General features: G+C 36.6%; 1 protein-coding gene across 4 annotated transcripts in view; it reads right to left on the bottom strand.

Moving 5' to 3' along the window:
* Positions 1-20,887, bottom strand: part of LOC139147586 (TOX high mobility group box family member 3-like) — a 129,148-nt gene that overhangs the window by 16,877 nt on the left and 91,384 nt on the right. For 2 of the 4 annotated variants that reach the window (XM_070718719.1, XM_070718715.1), the window contains one exon: positions 1,693-1,791. In XM_070718719.1, coding sequence (XP_070574820.1) covers positions 1,693-1,761 — 69 coding nt within the window. In that variant the 5' untranslated portion in view covers positions 1,762-1,791. Of the gene's footprint in view, positions 1-1,692; positions 1,792-18,913; positions 19,038-19,225; positions 19,376-20,887 lie in introns of those variants that run through there. The other 2 variants (XM_070718717.1, XM_070718718.1) reach the window with 2 other exon arrangements.

Genomic DNA, 20,887 nt, shown 5'->3' with positions numbered 1-20,887 from the left:
TGTGTAGGTGGGAAAGATGTCCAGTCTGAATGAAACTAATCTACGTTGGGAAGAATGTATTGAGATGAATAACAGAGGTGACTATTATCACACAATTTCATAGCCACACAGGTTCTAACAAGACTGACGTGATATCGGCCTGATCTGAGATCTGTCTCTGAAACCACGCTTTTAAATGTCAGCGCATTGTGAAACAGATTGCCATCTCAAAAAAGACCAGAAAACCCTCGTTGACAAAACTGATAATTTGTTGATATCTGGCGATCTAAACGCCGGTCGGGCAATATCATCTGTAACCATGGCAACGCTCCTCGCTATCATCATCCCGAGGAGAAAAAAAGAGAATGGAAAAGTGGGTTGGATTTACTGACATCAAATTCAATAAATCGGAGTTTCAAGGTAATTCACCTTCTGGTGATGACTGGTTCAGTTGTTGGAGGAGATGACCTTCACTTTTAATTGAATAAAGTATCATTTCCCGTCGCTGGTAAACACAAGGTCACTGACTGCAAGGTGTGTGCGTATGGATATACATGTATGCAAATGAGTTCAAAGGTTAGGACTGGCTTGGGTAACAACGTGACTACCCCCCATGATCCATATCCGTGCTCTTATTCTCACATTAAGCGTAATTCTATTTCCCCCCTTCTCCCTCTGACGTAAAAAGGTGTCGTGGGTGAGAAACTCGGACACTTCTCGTCTTTTCATGATCGATAGCACTCAAGGTTATTTCGATGCAAGGATATTGGAAAGAAAGAGTAACATGCGAGATTGGATGAGTCACTAATGTAATTAATGATCTTGATCGACGACGTGGATGAATCAGAACACGCATTTAATGGAAGTCATTGTCCGTCCTGTGAAAGGGAAACAAATGTCTTCCGTGAGCAGCAAACAATTTTTACAATTTTTCATGAGTGCCACGGAGAAAACAAAATGAATGGTGATTTCACTTTGAACAGACTGTACCAGGAACTGGTTACAGGCTCAATAAATGAATTCATAAATAAGTCAGTGCGGGGAGTGAAATGGGAGAATGACAAGTAATGGGAATAAATATTCAATCATCTTTACACGAGTTTCAGTACGTTTCTTCCCTAGCGTTCTTCAATGAAATTACTTTTCGTTTTGAAAAATTTCACACCATGCTCAGGAAATCGGCATAGTGTCTATACCAACTGGTATGTCACAGATATCTGACAGATCAGCTGAGGTTAAAAAAAAATTGCGAAAAATTTTCAAATATTCGATAAAAAAAACACTAAAAGAGACCGACAATAGCTAGAATATTGAAATCTCCCATTGGTATTGTCAGACCTAAAATAAACATGTAATACCATCTGTTGTTCGTTTATATGCAAATGAACAGGGTTATAATTGATCCGTTGTTACAGCTAAGGGGATGTTCTTCACTGCTACACAAACACTCACAAAAACAAGGATTCACAGATATTAAAGCAAAAAAAATCCAATTCAGTATATTTTGTAATTTCCGTCATCGTGTCTCTTTAAAACAGACATATGTTCACAGATGAAAAAAGCTATGTTGACAGCAAGAAATATGAAAACACACACAATATGAAAACATAACTAAGTGCTCCTGCCAAAATTTGCATACAAATCAAGTGATTATGTAAATTCTTTTACAAACTTTATGCCTATTAGGAAGTTGCACAGGTGCAATGTCCTTACCTCATGCTGCATCACAGGGTTGGGTATGATTGTGTTGTTCTGTTGTGAGTGGTCAGGCGTATTGCTCATACTAAGACCAAAAGCAGATGTGTCCTCCCCCTGAAAGTAAATAAAAGCATAAAAAGAAAAAAATTAATTCATAGCTTCAAAGTCAAGTTTGTTTCGGGACCAGATTCTGATCCACGGATCAGCGACCTACGTATATCAATATTTATGGAAGACGCATGACTGACGGAATGTAGACTCTACCGTCCTGAAAGAGAATCAAAATGTTGGATAAGACATGTAAACAGCAGCGGATTGGTTGACTTCTTTCTGAAAACAGGTGCAAACCTAGGTGTATGAATACCATACACAAAGATGGAGCGGTATCAAGCTCGGAGAAAACCTTGTTACATGTCTTGAAACATGCAATTAGAAGCGCCCCCAACAGCACTATACAAACAAAGAAGCAATGAAAAACTGAAAAAAATAAACAAACAAACAAATGCCGATTAATGGAGATGGAACAGTATGTTTTATAACAAGGAATTAGAAGTCCCCCCCGACAGCACTAAACACACAAAGAAGCAAAGAAAAACTGAAAACACTGACAAACAAACACTATGACACTATGACACTACCACCACTGTTGAATGGCAGATTACAACATTTCACAATATTTCACTATCCAATAGATTTAAGGGACTGGTCAGTTTCTTCAGCCTGGGGGGGGGGGCCGGTGGATTCATGGGGGGGGGGGGGTCACCCTGTTTTTGACTTTGGTGATAGGGGGGGTCACCATGTTTTTGAAATGCCCAATAGGGGGGGTCAGTGTGTTTTTGAATTTTGACACAGGCTCATCATTGCCTAAAATGCTAGTGTCAGCCACAAAATTCATCATTCAGTTGTATTTTTTCGGCGCGCCCTTCGGGCGCGTAACTTTAATAATCAGTCATATTTTCAGCACGCCCAACTTTAACATATCAAGCATACATACATAAGAGATATCTGTATGTCCAATATTTTTCAGCGTGCTCTTCAAGCTCATTACTTTAATATATCATACATCTTTCAGCATGCCCTTCAGATGCATGACTTTAATATACAAGGCATATATATCAGAGATATCAGGATGTTTCATATTTTTTGGCGCGCCCTTTCGGGTGCCATACTTTAATGAATCAGAGATATCTTGATGTTTGCTAAGTGAAAGTGTACCATTATGAAATCTGCATTTCATATGAAAAGGATGACAAATTCCTGATACTTTTCTGTTCTCTCTGTGAGAATTCAGTATGAGAAAGCAACATGCACAAATATTTCACAATATATATTTGATACAGTGACTTATTTTAGAGATAGAAAAATGACAAGATATCTTTCCTTCTCATTGATGCAATTATTTTCCTTTGTTTCATAGGTTTTCTGTAGAAAGATGCTTTTTTATGAACAAAATAACAGTTAAAAAAGGCAGTTTTTGTCATTATTAGCTGTGCTTTTATGGTTTCAATGTTACACAAGAAAAGGTCCTCTCAGACACTGTACACATCAGATTTGGCTAAAAAGCTCTCTATGGCTCCTCAGTAGATTTATTGGATGGTTGGCAAGTCTTAAGTCACCCATCAAAGTTTTTGATTCACTGCTTTTTTCTCTTTGATATTATATGATTGACATCCATTTCTGTACAACAGTTCAGGACATCTGGTTAAGCAGAGAAAGTGTGAAATACATTCACAGCTCATTCAAAATACAGCTCATTCAAAATGTACTGTATTTAATTTCACTAAAACATAGAATGACTATTTAAAATATAAATATATGTAAAGTAAAATATAATATATATATATATATATATATATATATATATATATAATATATATATATATATATATATATATATATATATTATATATATATAATTTATGTCCATCTTTTGTTTTACCTATGTCGCGCCGGGGGGGGGGTTGGGGGGGGGGGGGGGGGGGGGGTCACCCTGTTTTAGAAATTTGGAATAGGGGGGGTCACCCTGTTTTCAAAATTTGGAATAGGGGGGGTCAGCCACTTTTTGACGTCGGCAAAAATACTCCAAGCGCCCCCCCCAGGCCGCAGAAACTGACCAGTCCCTATAGGTCTAGTCAGAGCTGACCTAACCATTGCGATGTATAACATAATAGTATAATCAATATCATGAGATGCCTTATTAAGTGATCAATTACCCCAGCAGTGGAAAATAATCAAACGATTACTTCCCTGTAAACCCGTTCTGTGAACAAATGAATGAAGAGATTTGACTGCCCAAAACAAGAAGTCATTTTGAAACTACAAAACCCTGCTTTTACAGAAATGGGATGATTTATCAAAGCGAATGTTTACTGATTTGAGTCTAGCGATGTGGCATTAGAAAACAGCAATTATGATGGGCATTCCTGGAAAAACAGAATTTATCATCCACGTGCAGAAACACATAATCTAATTGATCTGTTTTATTGACTCTGTTGTCTATATTCTTAAACTCCAGTAAACTCTCTTCTCACGCGAGCTTCAGTCACGAGCTGGTTGCATCGACAGCGAATCATTCCCCCGTGTCCATCATGCCACTGTACACAACAGCTTCTTTCAAACAAACCTACACACCAATGTCCCCACTATTTGCCTGCGCTGAATGCCGTACTTGCCTTCAAAATTTTTTACGGCAAACAAAACAAATGAAACATGACAGATTGTTATTGGAAGAAACATTAACCCATTGTAACTGACAATGCCTGGCAAAAAAAATTAAAAAAGAAACTCCCTGACAATGGACTGTTCAAAGCAATGTAAGAACACAATGAATTCTGACTCTCCCTTTCATCAAATTCTTTACACTCTCGTTTCTTTTGAAAGGCACGCTGAAAGAAAGCAAAAATAGACTTTTCGGCGCTGTACTCCCTTCTCCTCTTATTTTTTTGACTGTTTCAATTAAACTGTCGTCAGGGGAGAGCACCCTGTCGGGGAAAGACAGATTGCAGATGCACCACTTGAGCATGCTCAAAAAGCACGAACAGTATCCGTGTGAATGCATGCCGATGTACGAAACTATGGGCAGAAATTTGCTACATCACATTAATTTACCATTCGAATATTTTCAATATCACAAGTATAAATCTACAGACGTGTCAGGGCAAGTGTGATGCAAGTGATTTGGGGGAAAGTAATTCATTAGAATATTATCTCTCCCAATGCACAGATATAAAAAGCAAGTCTACAAATACAGGAAAAAAAAATTCAAAAAATAATAAGTCAATTTTGTAGTAGGATGAGCAAAGATATCTCTCTGAAAACCCTAATCTGCCACGATTCTGTTTATTTCTTTACAATACTCAGCCAATACTCATAAAAGTAACTACCCATCAATCTTTAAACTTTTATTAACGATAAAACTTCACTGTACAGTGTTGCACCTTCACTGTGACTGTTCTAACAGGCCATAAACTTTTAACAGCCCATATGTCATTTTTCCATTCATATTTCTGGGATTAGGAACTGCCTTGCAGTTCAGCAGCTCTGAAAAAAAGGCACTGGCGGGTGGCGAGGAATATAAATATTAATATTCCTGGAGAATTAGTTTTTATTATTTCCATAAATAATGGGCGTAAATTTCAAATCGGGGAATCCCCAGCCAACCTCCCCGCCTCTCCCGCTGTTTGTTGGCACGTTCTTGAAGTGACATCCACTCTCCAACATTGACCATGACAAAGAAAAGTAAAAACCTTGACTCGGGGAGATCAGTTTTCATTCTCCTCACTCTGAACCAACTCTTAATAGATCGCATCAATTACCCGCAGTAGCGTCTCGACGCTTGGGCTCTCCTTGTCAGCTTTTTGATTCGTCTTTGATAAATTGACAGGACTGCGGGCTGATCCGCCGCTGACCCGGGTCAAATTGGAAACTAATGGTAATAATGTTGGCGCTCCGTGGGGACAGATACGGTTACATGAGTTATAAAACAACGTGTCAAACATAATCCCACTCACTATTATTACATTAAAGGTGGCAAATAAGACTGAATAGAAATAGGTGTCGCGACGAGGACATCTAAGCATACATAACAGCTGATTCGCTCAACCATTTTGAAATTTTGGACACAATAAACACTCATAATCTCAACCACTTCACACACAAACGTATGCATTGAAAAAATGTATTCATAGGGGTAAAATATTATGACAGGTAATATCTAACAAGTTTTGGTGTTTTTTTTCATAATTTCTTTTCTGTTTTACCTGTCAATGGAATTCAGGACTCTGGTCTTGCTGAATCATATCGTAATTTCAAAATATGTGAGTACAAACAAGTTTGTAAATAAATAAATAAATAAATAAATAAATATTAAAAATAAGTAAATAAATTTAACATAGTCATTTTTCTTACAGTATACATGTACATGTACCTCAAAAAATAGGATGTCCTAAATCCAATAAATCCCGTTACATAATACATAATTTAAAATGTAGAATAGAATCAGGAAAGGACTAGATCTGTGCATGTTTATTTGATTCGACAAATCAACGAATAAGAGATTACAGATTATTTTATTTACAAGGATAAAGAGCTGTTCATATTTAATGGAATGGGGGCATGGATTTCTGAGGGAGATTTTTCATTATTCCAATACTGCGCTCTGAGGAGAAGGTACTTGTGCTTCTGATTTGACTAATCTTGTAAAAATCTACGAGAGGACAGTGAGAAAGATTGAAATAGATACAACACAATGATAAAGCACTTCATTTCGGGAAAAAAAAAATTCAAAGCACTGCGAGTTGTTAAGAAAACAAAGCTGGACTGTCTTTAAGGACAATTTTATAATCGGGAAGTTTTATAATAAACTACTTGAACGATTTGCTTTCATGAACATAGAGGTTTTTGACCCCGGTTTTTAACAGATTGTGCAGGCTATTATGTCAATGACACACTCAACATCCTTAATCATCTTTCCATCTGTGCCTTTCATAATTAGTCGGGTGCAAATCAATTGAACTGTGATGGGGTAAACTTAATTTAACTGCCATCAAAACAATACAACTTAATTGCGCTTTAAAATTAACAGCTGACAATCAAACAGAAGAACAGAAAAGTCATTAAAAGCGTTTTCATTATTTAACAACCTATATTTTTTTGAGATGTCAGATCTTGTTGAAATTTTCAACTGAATACTGGATTTGGGCTATTCTCAGAACCAATTTGTGATTTTAAAGCTTTTGACATTGTAAATGATCTGACCGCACAATATACCAATTGAATTGTCGTTACAAAACTCCGGGGGGATTCTGATTCACTCATTTATTGCTACAAAAACATATTGGCACGCATTTTCTCTTCAGGTAAAACGTTCCCTTTCATTTTTCCTTTCTCGCTTTCCTCAATGCCCGGCAAAGGAACTCGCGGAGGGAAAATGCTCCATCATTGTGCCCAAATTAACTCAACTTGATGCAATAGACAATCTCTTTTTCAGCTCTGTCCTCTTGTGAGATTCAACTATGAAAAGCCACATAAATAGCAATATACAAGCAATTTCCTTTACTACATGTCGAGCGAAATTGGAATTCCTCTCCGAATTACTGAGCTGCGATGCGTTCGTCAGGGCGTGTTTACAATCAAGCAGCACTAATTCGCAAAGGAAATTGACAGCCTCACCTGACTGTAGTCAATACGGGGCATTATTATCGCAATAAAAAAAATCATGGCTACTTACTTGGGACATTGGTTGAAACAAACTGGAAAGTTTCAACATTTCAAGAAATAGCTTCATGAGTAAGGATAATACGCATGCCAAAACGTAAATTTAAAAAGTCGACACTTGTCAAAAAAAATTTGCTCATGACATAATAACAGTATTCACATTTTGTTGGGGTAAAAAACCCAACAATTTGTGACACTTAAACATTTAATTAGCTGTATGGGAGTTTCAATTCCCTTTGAATTACCCTGCGCTGAGCTGACCCGGTTGATCAGTCGTGCAAAGCCTGCTTGAAGCGTTCATGTGACAAGGAAAAAAAACAATATCTGACATGATTTTTTTGTTTTCAATACGAGCAATGTTGACTTTAACGGCACAGAAATGAAAACATTGCAGAGTGCATGCTGACTGAACAATAACCCCGCTGTGCTATAGTTTCTAGCTCCACCGCGACTTCAAATAAAAATAATCGAACAACTTGTTGGAGCATTTTAATGAAAATCAAATTTCCTGTAGACTGATATCTTCCTCCTCTTGCGTAGCATTACGAGCTAAACATTCAACACCGCACAGAACACGTTCCATGTAAAAAGGTATACAGTCACCTGTAATCTAAATATGTCCATATGTAATGGTCCTTGGTATTCAAAATGCCCATTTGAGGGCGCTGTTTTAAAAAAGCGCCCACCCGCTTAAAATCTGTGATTGGTTAGATTTTCTCTTTCCATGGTAACTGTGGCAATTTGGAACAGGTGACAGTATACCTTTAAAAGGCTTTTCCTCTACTGTCTCTAGTCTGACACTGTACCGTTTCAATTGTTGATTTGTAGGATTTTGAAACCCTTGTGTGAGGGAAAAAAATTATTTGCCATTTCCTTCATATACAATCATAACATTCTCAGGGGACGACGAAAAATAATTTCCTTGGAACAAATTTAGCGCTGATTTAGTTGATTGTTACTTTGTGTTGACTTTAATCAACTAATGGTTGTGCACAAGGACAGAGGAATCTTCAACTGACACAGAACGCACAACTTGTAATTAATCTTCTTTCCTGAGATATTTGCAAAAAAATCTTTTCATCATTCATATTCACCATAGTACTCCGGAATCATTATATAAAGGAGTCTTCTGTATCATCTCATTTATCAATTGAGCAAATATGTCGCATCACGGTCCAAGTAAGTAAAAGTGATTAATTTTCCGCACACAGTAACTTCTGCAGGAAAGGTGATCTTGAAGTTTCACATCGGCCAAAACACTTGGATTCTGAAAGCTTTTTAGAACATGGGTTGTTTTTTCATGACTTCTGATTGGCTGTTGCCATGGCAATTAGCAAGTGTTAATTTACATATTTTGATATGGCGCTTTTGGATTACAATCAAAAATTGATACAGATTTTTAAAAAAACTTCCCCTGGAAATTGAATACGACAAATGACAGAAAATCAGAGCTGATAATCGAAATATTATTTGTTGTCTAAATGGACTCAGCAAATTTTCCTGGAATTAAACTGATAAATATTCACCCTGCTCCATTCCACTTCAATTAGGGTTTTCACACCAGACTTAGTGACAAGTGACTCAGTGTTTGCCGGCTGGTGATCGAATGAGTGTGCAGCTGATGAAACGAGACACCACTCAAAGTCACTAATCGCACCTCAGTTGTTCAAATGCATAACTACTTGTTAGCATTATTATTAAAAAAATAATAATCTTTAATGAGCAGTTTTAATGTTCATTACATTTTTGAATGAGATGCATGCTAAGAACTTGAAAATTTATGGTTTAAAAGTTAATCCGTTCACACTAGAAACGGTAAATGGTAGAGCTTTCGTCAGTATTTGATTCTACAAAGCTGTAAATTGAAGTCGCTGCACGGTATTTCTTTGTGCCATTATAAATGCCTGTGCATTACAGCATCAGTTTAGTTACTATTATAGTACAAGCAAATTACAGCCAAGTAAAACGAACCAAATCTCACACTAGCGACAAAGACCCTAACAGCATCCAGATATGCAGTATCTTAAACCAGTTTACCAAGGGGCTAAAAACACATCCTCCACAGAATCAAAACTTCCATACAATTTTGGCCTACTGTACATATTTTCACAAATATGAATTAGAAATGTCATTCTCTGTGAGACTCCAATATGCTATTCTATGCTTTGTCATAATTTCTTTGTACTGTGACAAAGCACCCAGATGTTGATACATTGCTTGGAATGACTGATCTCCGGGCAGCAGAGGTAATCAGCGGTTGATTTCCATACCAAGATTCTGATGATCTTGATGTGTTTTATAATAGATCACGGATGAAATTAGCTCATGTTTTGATAGAGAACACTGAACTATGTAATGACAAAAACAAATTTCTCAGCAAGCACTTGCAAAACTGTAAACAATAGATCTTTAATATGTTGCTTAGATCCCAGAACAAGCGACCTAGCGGCCGATATAGCTCCGCTGTGTTTATGTAGAGAATAACTATTTTTGACACATGTTGATGAAGAAGGTGGAAAATCTTTGATAGCTCAATGCAGTGGCCACAGAAAAGTGGCTAAAATAAGCTGCAAAAATACACATGAAGATTTCATCATACTTTGAATATATCACATTGGATCATCCCTAAGAACATGCCAACCAAAGCTATCTGATGAGTAGATTTGTGAGAATAAAATTTTCTGACCAAAAATGGCAACAATTGCCCCCAAAAATAAAAATTGCAGATTTCATCATAGTTTTAAAAGATCAAATTTAGTTCATCTGTAGGAAACGTATACCAATTTCAAAGCTATCAGATGAGTAGTTTTGGAAATACACATTTTTTGACCAAAAATGGCAAAAATTGCCCCAAAAGTACAAAATTACAGATTTCATCAGAAATTCAATATATATTACTTAGTTCATCTATAGAAACCTGTATACCAAATTTCAAAACTATCAGACCAGTACTTTTGATAAATACATTTTTTGACCAAAAATGGCAAAAATGCCTTAAAATGCAAATTTACATATTTCTGCACAATTTGAACAAATCTGAAATAGATCATCCCTAGGGACATATTACCAAATATCAAAGCTATCTGACCGGTACTTTTAAAGAAGAAGATTTTTAAAGATTTTTTTACCAAAAATGACAAAAATTGCCTTAAAAATACAAATATGCAAATTTCACCATGATTTGAACAATCTGACTCAAGTCACCCTAAGTAAACTGCATATCAAATTTCAAAGCAATCGTTCAAGCGGTTTGAGAGAAGAAGATTTTTTACCAAAAACACCAAAAAATGCCCAAAATACAAATATGCAAATTTCACCGCGATTTGAACAAACTTAAGTGAGGTCACCCCAAGTGAACTGCATATCAAATTTCAAAGCAATCGGACTTGCGCTTTCAGAGAAGAAGGCAATTGTTGACAGACGACGGACGACGACGACGGACGACGACGACGGACGACGACGGAGAATCAGCCTATTTGATAAGCTCCGCTTCGCTGACAGCGGAGCTAATAAAATAAGGTGAAAGACTGCAATATTTGACATGATTTGCATATTTTTACCATTTTTCCTGATAGAATCAGTGCATGAGAAGTATGATATGTTTTTGCACATATTGTTTTGACTGTTCACATTAAGTCAAGGCTTTGCTGTAATAAATGGCAACCCCTGCAAAGCATAAGAACCTCAAGCTTGTGCCTGTGTCTAGGCTGCCCCCTCCCCCCTAACCCCTCTCTGGATAGCTAACAATCACAAACCCATGAACCTGAACATGTTTACCCGGGCATGAAAGCGGTGAGAATAGCATATTTTCTGCAAGTCATGTAGGTATGAGTAGCTGGTGTGTGGGGGGAAAAAAAAATCTCATCACCACAAACGTTTTCAGGCATTGCTCTCCTGTCGGGCATTAGCTGCTCTTACTGATCAAACGAGTAAATGTTACAGAAATTATTCAAGTATCGTTTAATTCAAACAGACGAATGACCTCCTTTAAAGCAGACGTGAAATGGTAAAAACAGCAAAGCGCTACAAACCACAACTTACATGTGAATATCAATTTCTATTACCGAGTTGTAAGTCAAACCAGGCTGCAAGCTCGTGCATGACCGACAAAAATTTTCCCGCCAAGAATTCCAAGGGTCATAAATTTTCATTACGTCCTCCGAACGAATCGCATACTTACTCATTATTCCAGAACACATCATTATGCGTTATAATTTTCAATCAAACCCGGTTCAAAGCAAAATAATATCAGAAGCAATAATTTTTCCTTATCCATTCAATTATCATGGAGAGAAAAAAGGGGGAAAAAAAGGAAAACCATTGGCGAGTGAGTGTGACAAATTTGCATTCGCCGTGCCCTCGCGGCACCGCGGCAATATTTCAGCGGGAGCACCGATGTTGAGAACCTGCCTGGACAAATTTGCACGGCCAGCTCACAACGAGGCAGGGCTCTAATAACGGGTGTAACCAAGAGCTCTGTTGATAGATGGCTTTAATACGATCCATATGCACTTACTATAATACAGTCTTTGGGTAAATTGACAGATAGTAGATTGATCACAATGAGACAATTATACCTGAAATATAGTCATCAATTTTCAAAGGCCCCTTTTTACATTTCTGATGTCAGGGCTTTAAATTGGTGCAGCTGTTACTGTGTTTCACTTGATGACTTGCGGTGTATATCAAACATCAGGTACATAGAGACAACACCGTATAAACACAACCACTTCCTTCCTCCGGGATGCTTGTTAGCAAGCACGTAAAAAAAAATTGAGGAGTCTCATATTTTTTCAAGGGGCATAATATAATATACCTCCTCTTCATAACATTTTAACAGGCTGATCAATACCCTCCACTCATGTTGTGACAAATTTCGCTGTACTAATTTTCAAGTCTTTATGAAATCCTAAACCTTCACTTGCTAGTAGCATATGATTTTTTTGAAACTAAAAAACAGACCTTTTTGTGTGTTAAAAGAATGTTGATAAAATGTCTGTACACATTATCCCTCTGAGCACCAAAGTCAATTTTGATCACCTTTATAAAATACACCCTAGTCAAATTTTTTCAAGTTTTTGCCAAAATTTTGATAAAAAACTATAGCAAATAAAATGTGATTTTTATTTGGTCCAAAATTATCTAATAAATTTCATAAAAGTTCATAATAATTGGCAAAATTTGCATTTAAATTTTGGTGAGAAAAATTACAGCACTAAAAGGATTAAAACACACTGAATGGGTAAAACATACTTCATCAATGAAGACCAAATAATATATGGTCATCATATTGAATACGCACACTGCATTTAAACAGTTTTATGATAATATAGCAGAATATCATAAAAAATATATCACAGTTTTTCTGCTCGTTCAAATCACTAAATTGATAATTCAAAGTGAAAATTCCTTTTCACAAACAAAAATGTATCTCGACACCAAAATTTAGTAGAAACAAGACCTTTCAGTTTAGAGTGCATAAACCCTTCACTGTAAAACAACCTGCTGAAAATAAAATGCAAAATTCATTTCTGTGAAGAAAAAGTTACATGTAGGTTGGTACCTGCATTTTCTACAGCGCTAGGACATTTTTAGATATGCATCTTTGTCCCTCATTTATGCTAAACAATTATTATCATGACACTTTGATAGAAAGATATAACTAAATATTTTGTTTGCTTGTTTGTTCTGGCCTTTTAAAAAACTGACTTTGGCATACTTCCCCTTGCTCGTACCCATTTTTGAAAGATACACATATGATCTCATCATCCAAATGTGCGGGTTGCCATGACTACTACAACTTCGATGACAGGATAACGACGGGGGATGACAGTGACAGGAGGCGAGAATTTAGCCACTTTTACAAAAATTACATTGATCGACGGCTTGTCAGCTTGGCTTTATGCTCTAACCCTATAACAACAGAACTGCAATAGGCACACTTGTAAACATTATCAGGCGATAATAATTGTAGACGGCTTTAGCTAAACTCTCATCAATATCTAAAGCGATGTTCACAGATACACTCATGTATCTGTGGGTGGACTACCATTAAGAACCCGGCGGTATGGCTTCCTTCCCTACGTCGTAACTATTACTGAGTTTTCACCTGATGATCGCATTAAAACTGAGGCTTGAATGATCATCGACTACACAGCAAGCAGCAGCACAATATTTTTCGACAAATTTCACATGAAGACATTTGACCCCCACCCCCTAAAATCTCCCATCAGCCAATCTGAGAGTTAAATGAATCTGCAACGTGCACTGTGTCACCATTGGATTAACAATCATCAAAACACGTCCAACTGATCCATAGTTTAAACATTTCCTTTTCATATTTTCTGTTGCACATAAATGGATTTCTAAATAGAAAAATTACAACATGAGCGCTCCTACAACAGGAAAACAATTCCCCTGCATTAGGACCGGGCCAAGAATCTCTTTTACTGAAATTAATACCGCAATTGAACAGGGGCAAAATTACAGTGATTATCCAACATGTCTAAAATCCCTAAATCTGACCCCAAGTACAGTTAGGGGTCAAGGTCAGCCGCACGCAATTATTAGAAGAAGCTTTCTACATAGAAAAGAGATGTGGTAGGTACTTTAAATGAACATACTATTTAAGGCAACCATCTGCCTCTTAAATTTGTCAAAAAACATTTAGAACAATGAGGCAGCACACTTACGGCTGAGCATGCTCTTTCATTCAATGGTGTTCATCTACTTTACGGCACCATGAACAGAAGAGCTATGCCACCTAATTCTTGCTCTTAATAGCCGCTGTACCGTTTTTTCCGCTTTTGACGGAATAAAAACTCATGAACCGTTGTAGCACATATCTTTCCATGAAAGGATTGACGTGGGGAAACAGCTACTTGTTAAACAAAAACCCTGCAGTCACCGAGTTTTAGTTTTTTTCCTCCGATTTCTAGTTTCATTACTGAGTACCGTTTCAGTATCAGTCAAGTATGTTTTGCCGCTGGGGGGGGGGGTAGGTGGTAGAGTAAATTTTTTACATAAGCTCCACTGTTTTACTCTAAAAGCATCCATATCGTAAGTGTATGATTAAAACTACCGTTATCTCACTGCCTGGTTCTGGTTAATTTCATTTTTGTAGGGTTCAGGATGTTTTCCTTGATTAATAATACATAAAGTATACTTTATAAAACATGTTTTCAATAAATCATATTTTTTCTATTCAGAGAGGATTTGAAAAAGGTCAGATGGTACTTGAATATTTACCCAATGCCTACAAATATTTTTTTTACCTTCACTGTAATTTCATATATTCATTTGTCCTTGGCTATCAAAGAAAGGAAATACGCTCTCTCATACACTGTATCCAACTATTGAATTATTATTAAGTGGCCAGTGCATGTACATTGCAAGGTTAACAAACAAGTGAGAATATAAATGGGCCATGAACATGACACACTTGAGCTTCAAAAGGACGGTGAAATTGTAGAAACGATATTGGTTGGCCGTTTCAAATTATTGCCAGCCATGTTTTGTAGCTGTAGAATATTTAACATTTTGAAAACTTGTGGATCTAATCCATGTGAAAATGTTTTTTTTCTTTCCTTCTCCTGTTTTAGGTTCTACTCCAGCCCAGGTTGCCCGACACTATGCAATTTCTACTCGTACCCAGGTTGCCCGAAACTGTGCAACTTCTAAATAAACTATTGTGATAGTTTGGTTACACAGAGATGCCCTTCTATCCAGAAAAAAAAAATTAATAAAATATTATACAGTAGGGTGAAAGTTTTTTCATCGCTAGGATGTTGGTATTTGTATGTTTTCCTTGAATTCAAAACCTGTTATAAGATTCTTTAGATACCATTGGTTGCCGGCACAACAACACTGCAGAAAGGTGGGGTGGGGGTGGAAAGGGGAGGAGGCAGGAGGTTGCAAGATGACGTACCGGTAGGAAATGCGTATGTGACTGACGCTTGTTAGCATTTACTGCTGTCAATTATCTTAACTTAAAAAAAAATTTCCAGTCAATTACTGCTTTTCCACAATGCTTTGGATAAAAGACAAAGTACATCCTGTGACAAAATTTGATAATATGCTGTAACAAAATTCAAATTCCCACTCTTACATGTTGAACAAATCAAATTTGACCAAAATACAATACAATAACTTAACACTCCACAATATGGATCACATTAAAGTACATATTTCTTGCTAAAATGAATCAAAGTAGGTACTTTAACCTACACCGATATCAAAAATTTATTACTTTTTGTTTAATAGCAAAAGTATAAGTACTGTCGGTAATTTTTCAGTTGGAATAAATTTTATGTTTTCAAATGAACAGGTACGCATAATGTCTATTTGGGCCAGGAAGAATATTTTACTTTTAACAATCACAGCCCTCAGATAACACAGTTCATTCACAAAGCAACAGGAAATGAAACAGAACTCAAACGACCTCTTAAAGTATCCTTCGCTAATGCAAATACAGTTTATGGATAGCTGTTTAAAACCTGTGATAAAATAACACTTGTCGAGAGAAATCGATAAATTGGCTGCAATCCATACAAAGACATTGTTTTCCTATATGTTTGTGTGTGTGTTTGTGTTTGTTTGTGTGTTTGTGTCTGTGCGTATTTCAGTATCATACGGTATTATACATACAAGGTAATGAAGGGAGATTAAAAGAGAAGAAAACAATTTGATAGGTCACCTGCGGTGAGTCTAACCGAGATGTGGGGTATTTTCATTCACGACTGAGCAACGATCACTTTCATCGGAGTTTACTCAGTGGATGTCGATGATACCCAGGGTGGCAATCACACATTAATCTTAAGAAAAGTGATTTCTCTTTTTAGGAACTGTTCCCACACTCATGTGATCGCAACACAGAGTTTTTCGCCATTTCCCACACTGAACGTACTTCAAATCGATGGGAGAGGCAAACATACACACATATATATAAAAACCGATGACAATAAAATCGAAAGCTGAACCGCCACTGACTTCTGTCATAAAGCCCCAAGACTACAGTTGTCAATGAAAACAAGAATTACGAACAGCCACTGCCATCAAAGGCAACTAAAGCCTTTGTTATTCATGAATAAAAATTATGGCACTCGTAAATATAAAAAAATGGAGACCTACACTACAGTAATACAGTTTGACAGATCACTAGTTTTTTTTCAACACAGCTGATCAAACTGACGTACTTTTTTTTTAAACCACAGCATTATCACAATCCTGTTTAGCTTGATGTCACATCCATCACCAGATTTCAAAGGCTGTTAGTTTTACGAGAGCTTCTGAAGTTCAACAAAAAATATTCACAATCAGGATTTGAATGAAATATTGTTTGCAAGTCAAGAAAGTGTTCATCCTACGGGCTTGAATGCACACTACTCCCACAGAAATCACACGGCACTTTTTTTTTTCTAGCGTTCTTGACACAATCGACACCTCTCCCTGCTTGCTCAGTTGATCGCTGATAGATATATAGGGGGCACGAGGGGTCAATGTTATAACAGGGGTAGATTGAATCCAGCAGATTACTAGTCTTGTATGTGCCATTCTAATTAATTTTTGTTTTATTACCTGTCAGAACAGATTCTGCCGTATAATGTGAAAAGCTGCCACACAAACAAAAAAAAATAAATAGATAAATTACAAAAAAAATACAGCATGAACTAAATTGCATATGTATTGGATATGTTTGCCTGATAAGTGTTCGGGATACGCTTGCCTGACATTTTGGTTGAAAAAAAAAAAAAAATGCAGCAGAGTGTGATTTACTGATTGTCAAAATTAGAGCACAGCTCTATAAAATGGGATGGATAACTTTATGAAGACTTGTGATATCACAAGACACACAGCCCTAAATGTCACAATTGATTACAATGAGAAAGACAGAATAGTATAAGCTGTACTATTTTCTAAGTTGTTCATATGTTTTTTTTCATTTTTGGCATTGTGTGTGTGTTTGTGTGTATGTATGTTGTATACCCACACACACATATGTATGTATGTATGTGTGTGCATGTATATATATATATATATATATATATATATATATATATATATATATAATATATTATGTATATACTATGTATAATACTATACAATATATATATATATATATATATACTATGTATATACTATGTATAATACACACACATACACACACACACATCAAACACACACTAATACACACACACATATACACATTTCACTTCATACATATTGCTGTTCGCTTGGGCTTATCAACTCTAAGTAAAACATATCTTCAAGTGAAAGACGGAAAGCTGTAAAAAAAGTGACGTTTGAAAGTAAGCAGAAATGACAGTCTACATACTATCCATTAGTGTAAGAACAGCTGTGCCATCTGTACAGTATCAGACCGTGATTGATTTGAGTCCGTTGAAAAGAAGCAGTTCTCATTTGAAAACAAAATCTACAATTTTCCAAATGCTCCCTTTGCAAGCACACACACACAAAAAAGACTGTCACCATATTTTCCCTGACAGCGGGTAATTGTAAATTTTTAAAATTTAGTTGACCACGTTATGATATGTGATCAATGCATGTTCATAAATTTGTTCAAAATAAATGGAAATAACCTTTTTCATTAATCCGTTTCAAGCATTGACGTTAAAATATCCCGTATAAATGCATTTAGAATTTCAACTGACACTTATTTCCAAAATAAAAAAAAAATCTGAAACACAAAAAAAATTGCAGAAAGAAACGCGATTATCAAATATAAAATGTGAGCCATAAGTTATGAATGTTGAAATTTCTAATTTTAAAAGTCGGTGAAGAATCACGAAAATGTGTACTGGATTCATTTGAAATTTGAACCTTTCATTACAAAATATTAACATCACACCGTCATAGATGTTAGTAACAAACACTAAAATTAGGATGTTGATTCTCAAGTAAAGTTGACCGTGAGTCACACAAAATAACACACTGGCTTGCGACTCATTGTGAAATAACCACTTTATAATGCCAAAACAAAATCACACAAATGTGAAATAAAGCAATGGTACAACTGCAAAATTCTGATCTGGGAAATAAATGTTTTTGAGAGACAAACTGAAGATCAACCACCACCGATAACCAGGTCAAGGACTTGTGTATTGTTTACACCTGTTTTCCAATTGAGAGTTTTCGACTTCGGAAATTTCTCCCAATATTTACTCCACAGCGTATGCGTATCTACACACACACGCTGTGTCACAGCAGAGCTTTTGTCGAAATTTGGACGGATTTCGAACAAAAATATATGAATTTTAATCCCAACAATGTTATGTAATATAGAGATTAATGAGACAAAATCAACATGACAGCAAATATTACACAAATAAAAAAAATCAGATATCTAAGGGCGCCCAATTGATTTCCTCTAGATAAATTGTATTGACTTAAAAAGTTTATAGGCAACACACAATAGAGGACTCATGTGGTTGTTATTAAAAAAAGAGGCTTGTGAGAAATTAATCCCAAAATATAATTAAAAGTCACATGAAAATTGACCTACTTTGAAATAAAATATCGACCAGCAAGCTGTTGACAGACTGGAAGGATAGGGGCTGTGATGTGGTGCCTGCACTAATATTACACAAGGATGACAACAATGTGCAAACAGGTCTATAGAGGAGTAATGTAACGGTGTAAACTACACAGATATTGCTTGACACCAATCGAGTGGAACCCGGTCGCTCCATTCACGGAGGCCCTGTGTAGCAAACCCCCTCTCTTGATGTGGAAAGCTTTGAAGCAAGAGGGGGTGTTGCGTACAGGGAAGAAATTACTGGAATATAAAGAATTGGACATTCCGTCTTACACATACCAGAAATGTTAGGATTCCCATCCAGAACTACTTGTTGGGCAAATCTGAAATCCCTGTGTATTTGTATCAGCTCATCGACGTTCAGCGTGGATGCCCCACTCACATCACTTCATCAACTTGTAGTTTATACACAGTAGCACACAAACATGAGCATGTGGGTCATGAATATGCAGATGAGCAAATGTCATGGTTGGCTGCTTGGGGGCACGTGACAAAGATGATTGGCTTGTGCTATTGTGATGCAAATGCAGCTTCCCAAAAAAGGGAAACCCATGGCAGGTTCCATTGCTTGTGCAGGGGGGATGCGTGGAGTTCTGTGAAACACAGAGCAAGGGCAGTAAAAGCCTTTTGATCGCTGTTTGAAAGCTGTTTTCATTATTCAGGGCTCACATTGAGTGCACATAACAGATTTTTGTGATTGTCTTTCGATAAGACCATTCAGGGCTGCCCGACCTATCCAACTCCGCAAGACTGAGCAAAGCAACCAGATCATCTATTATCAGGCCGGGCACAGTAAATAATCACCCAAATTCATGCGTTCATTCTCCTTGGAGAGGGAGGAAATTCACTTTCGCACAAACCACTCAGCACTGATACCTTCAATGAAATCAATCTACGGGAGAGAGTGATAGAGAAAAGAGAAGAACAAAATTGCGTGCCATGAAAGCTCTTTTAACTAAAAAAAAATTCTGTCTCTGCGAAAAAAACACCTCATTCGATTAGTGAATTACAAAATCGTCCTGACACAGAAATTAATTTCTTTACATGACAATTACAAGTCTCCCTCAGGGCAGCGCACAAATATAAGGTTAAACAAAGATGGAATCAGGTGCAATATGGGAGACTCTATTGTTCGCACTGAAAAAAAAATCATACTTTATAATTGATTTACGGAAAATCTGTCCAAGGAAATCAATTCCCGACAAATTGCCACAGCAAATATGCTACCTCCATTGTTATTGATGAATTAACACTTAAAGGTAAGGTCCTCGAGCACTTACCAAGTTGTAGCTAATTTTATTTTTCTCTCCTGGATGGTTTTAATACGGTAATTACTCACTATGTTATCTGGAGTGGGTTTTTTTTTCCACACTTGAAGGTAAGACGGCTCAAGACAGGCATGCATTAATGATAAAAGACAATTACCAAAGAATGTGAGTAAAAAACAGCAAAAAAACTGGAAAACAGCTTCAGAAGGGAACAGATATCCACTCTGCATTATCAAAAATATCCTGAGAAAAAAAGTATTCCCATTTCTAGAGTTATTACACAACACGGCTTAATGGATAACTCGGGGCAGTAATAAAACAATTGCAAAGGGATGTGCCAGTATACACTGAAGTTGGAAATATCGAGTGTGACAGCTTCCTGGATGATGAAAGTATTGAAACGAGATTGCAAGCTTCGAGCAGGATTAACTCGAAAATACTACAAATGATCACATAAAACACCAAAAACACAGAGCAGCAAAACAACCAAGAATTCGTCCTAGAGGGTAGGTTCTTTTGAATGAAACACAAGTTTTTATTCTGCCGGGCAAAACTGTTGATACGTTTTACAGATACTGTTTAAGCTTTGTAGCAATTTTCATATCCTTGGCGAATCGATGATGACTCCGCCAGTTTCTTATGAAAGGACAAGCATTCTTCTAAATCTCACCAA

The sequence above is a fragment of the Ptychodera flava genome, chromosome 13 (genome assembly GCF_041260155.1).
Source record: "Ptychodera flava strain L36383 chromosome 13, AS_Pfla_20210202, whole genome shotgun sequence".
Taxonomy (NCBI): domain Eukaryota; kingdom Metazoa; phylum Hemichordata; class Enteropneusta; family Ptychoderidae; genus Ptychodera; species Ptychodera flava.
This window is presented reverse-complemented; position numbering and strand designations above follow the sequence as displayed.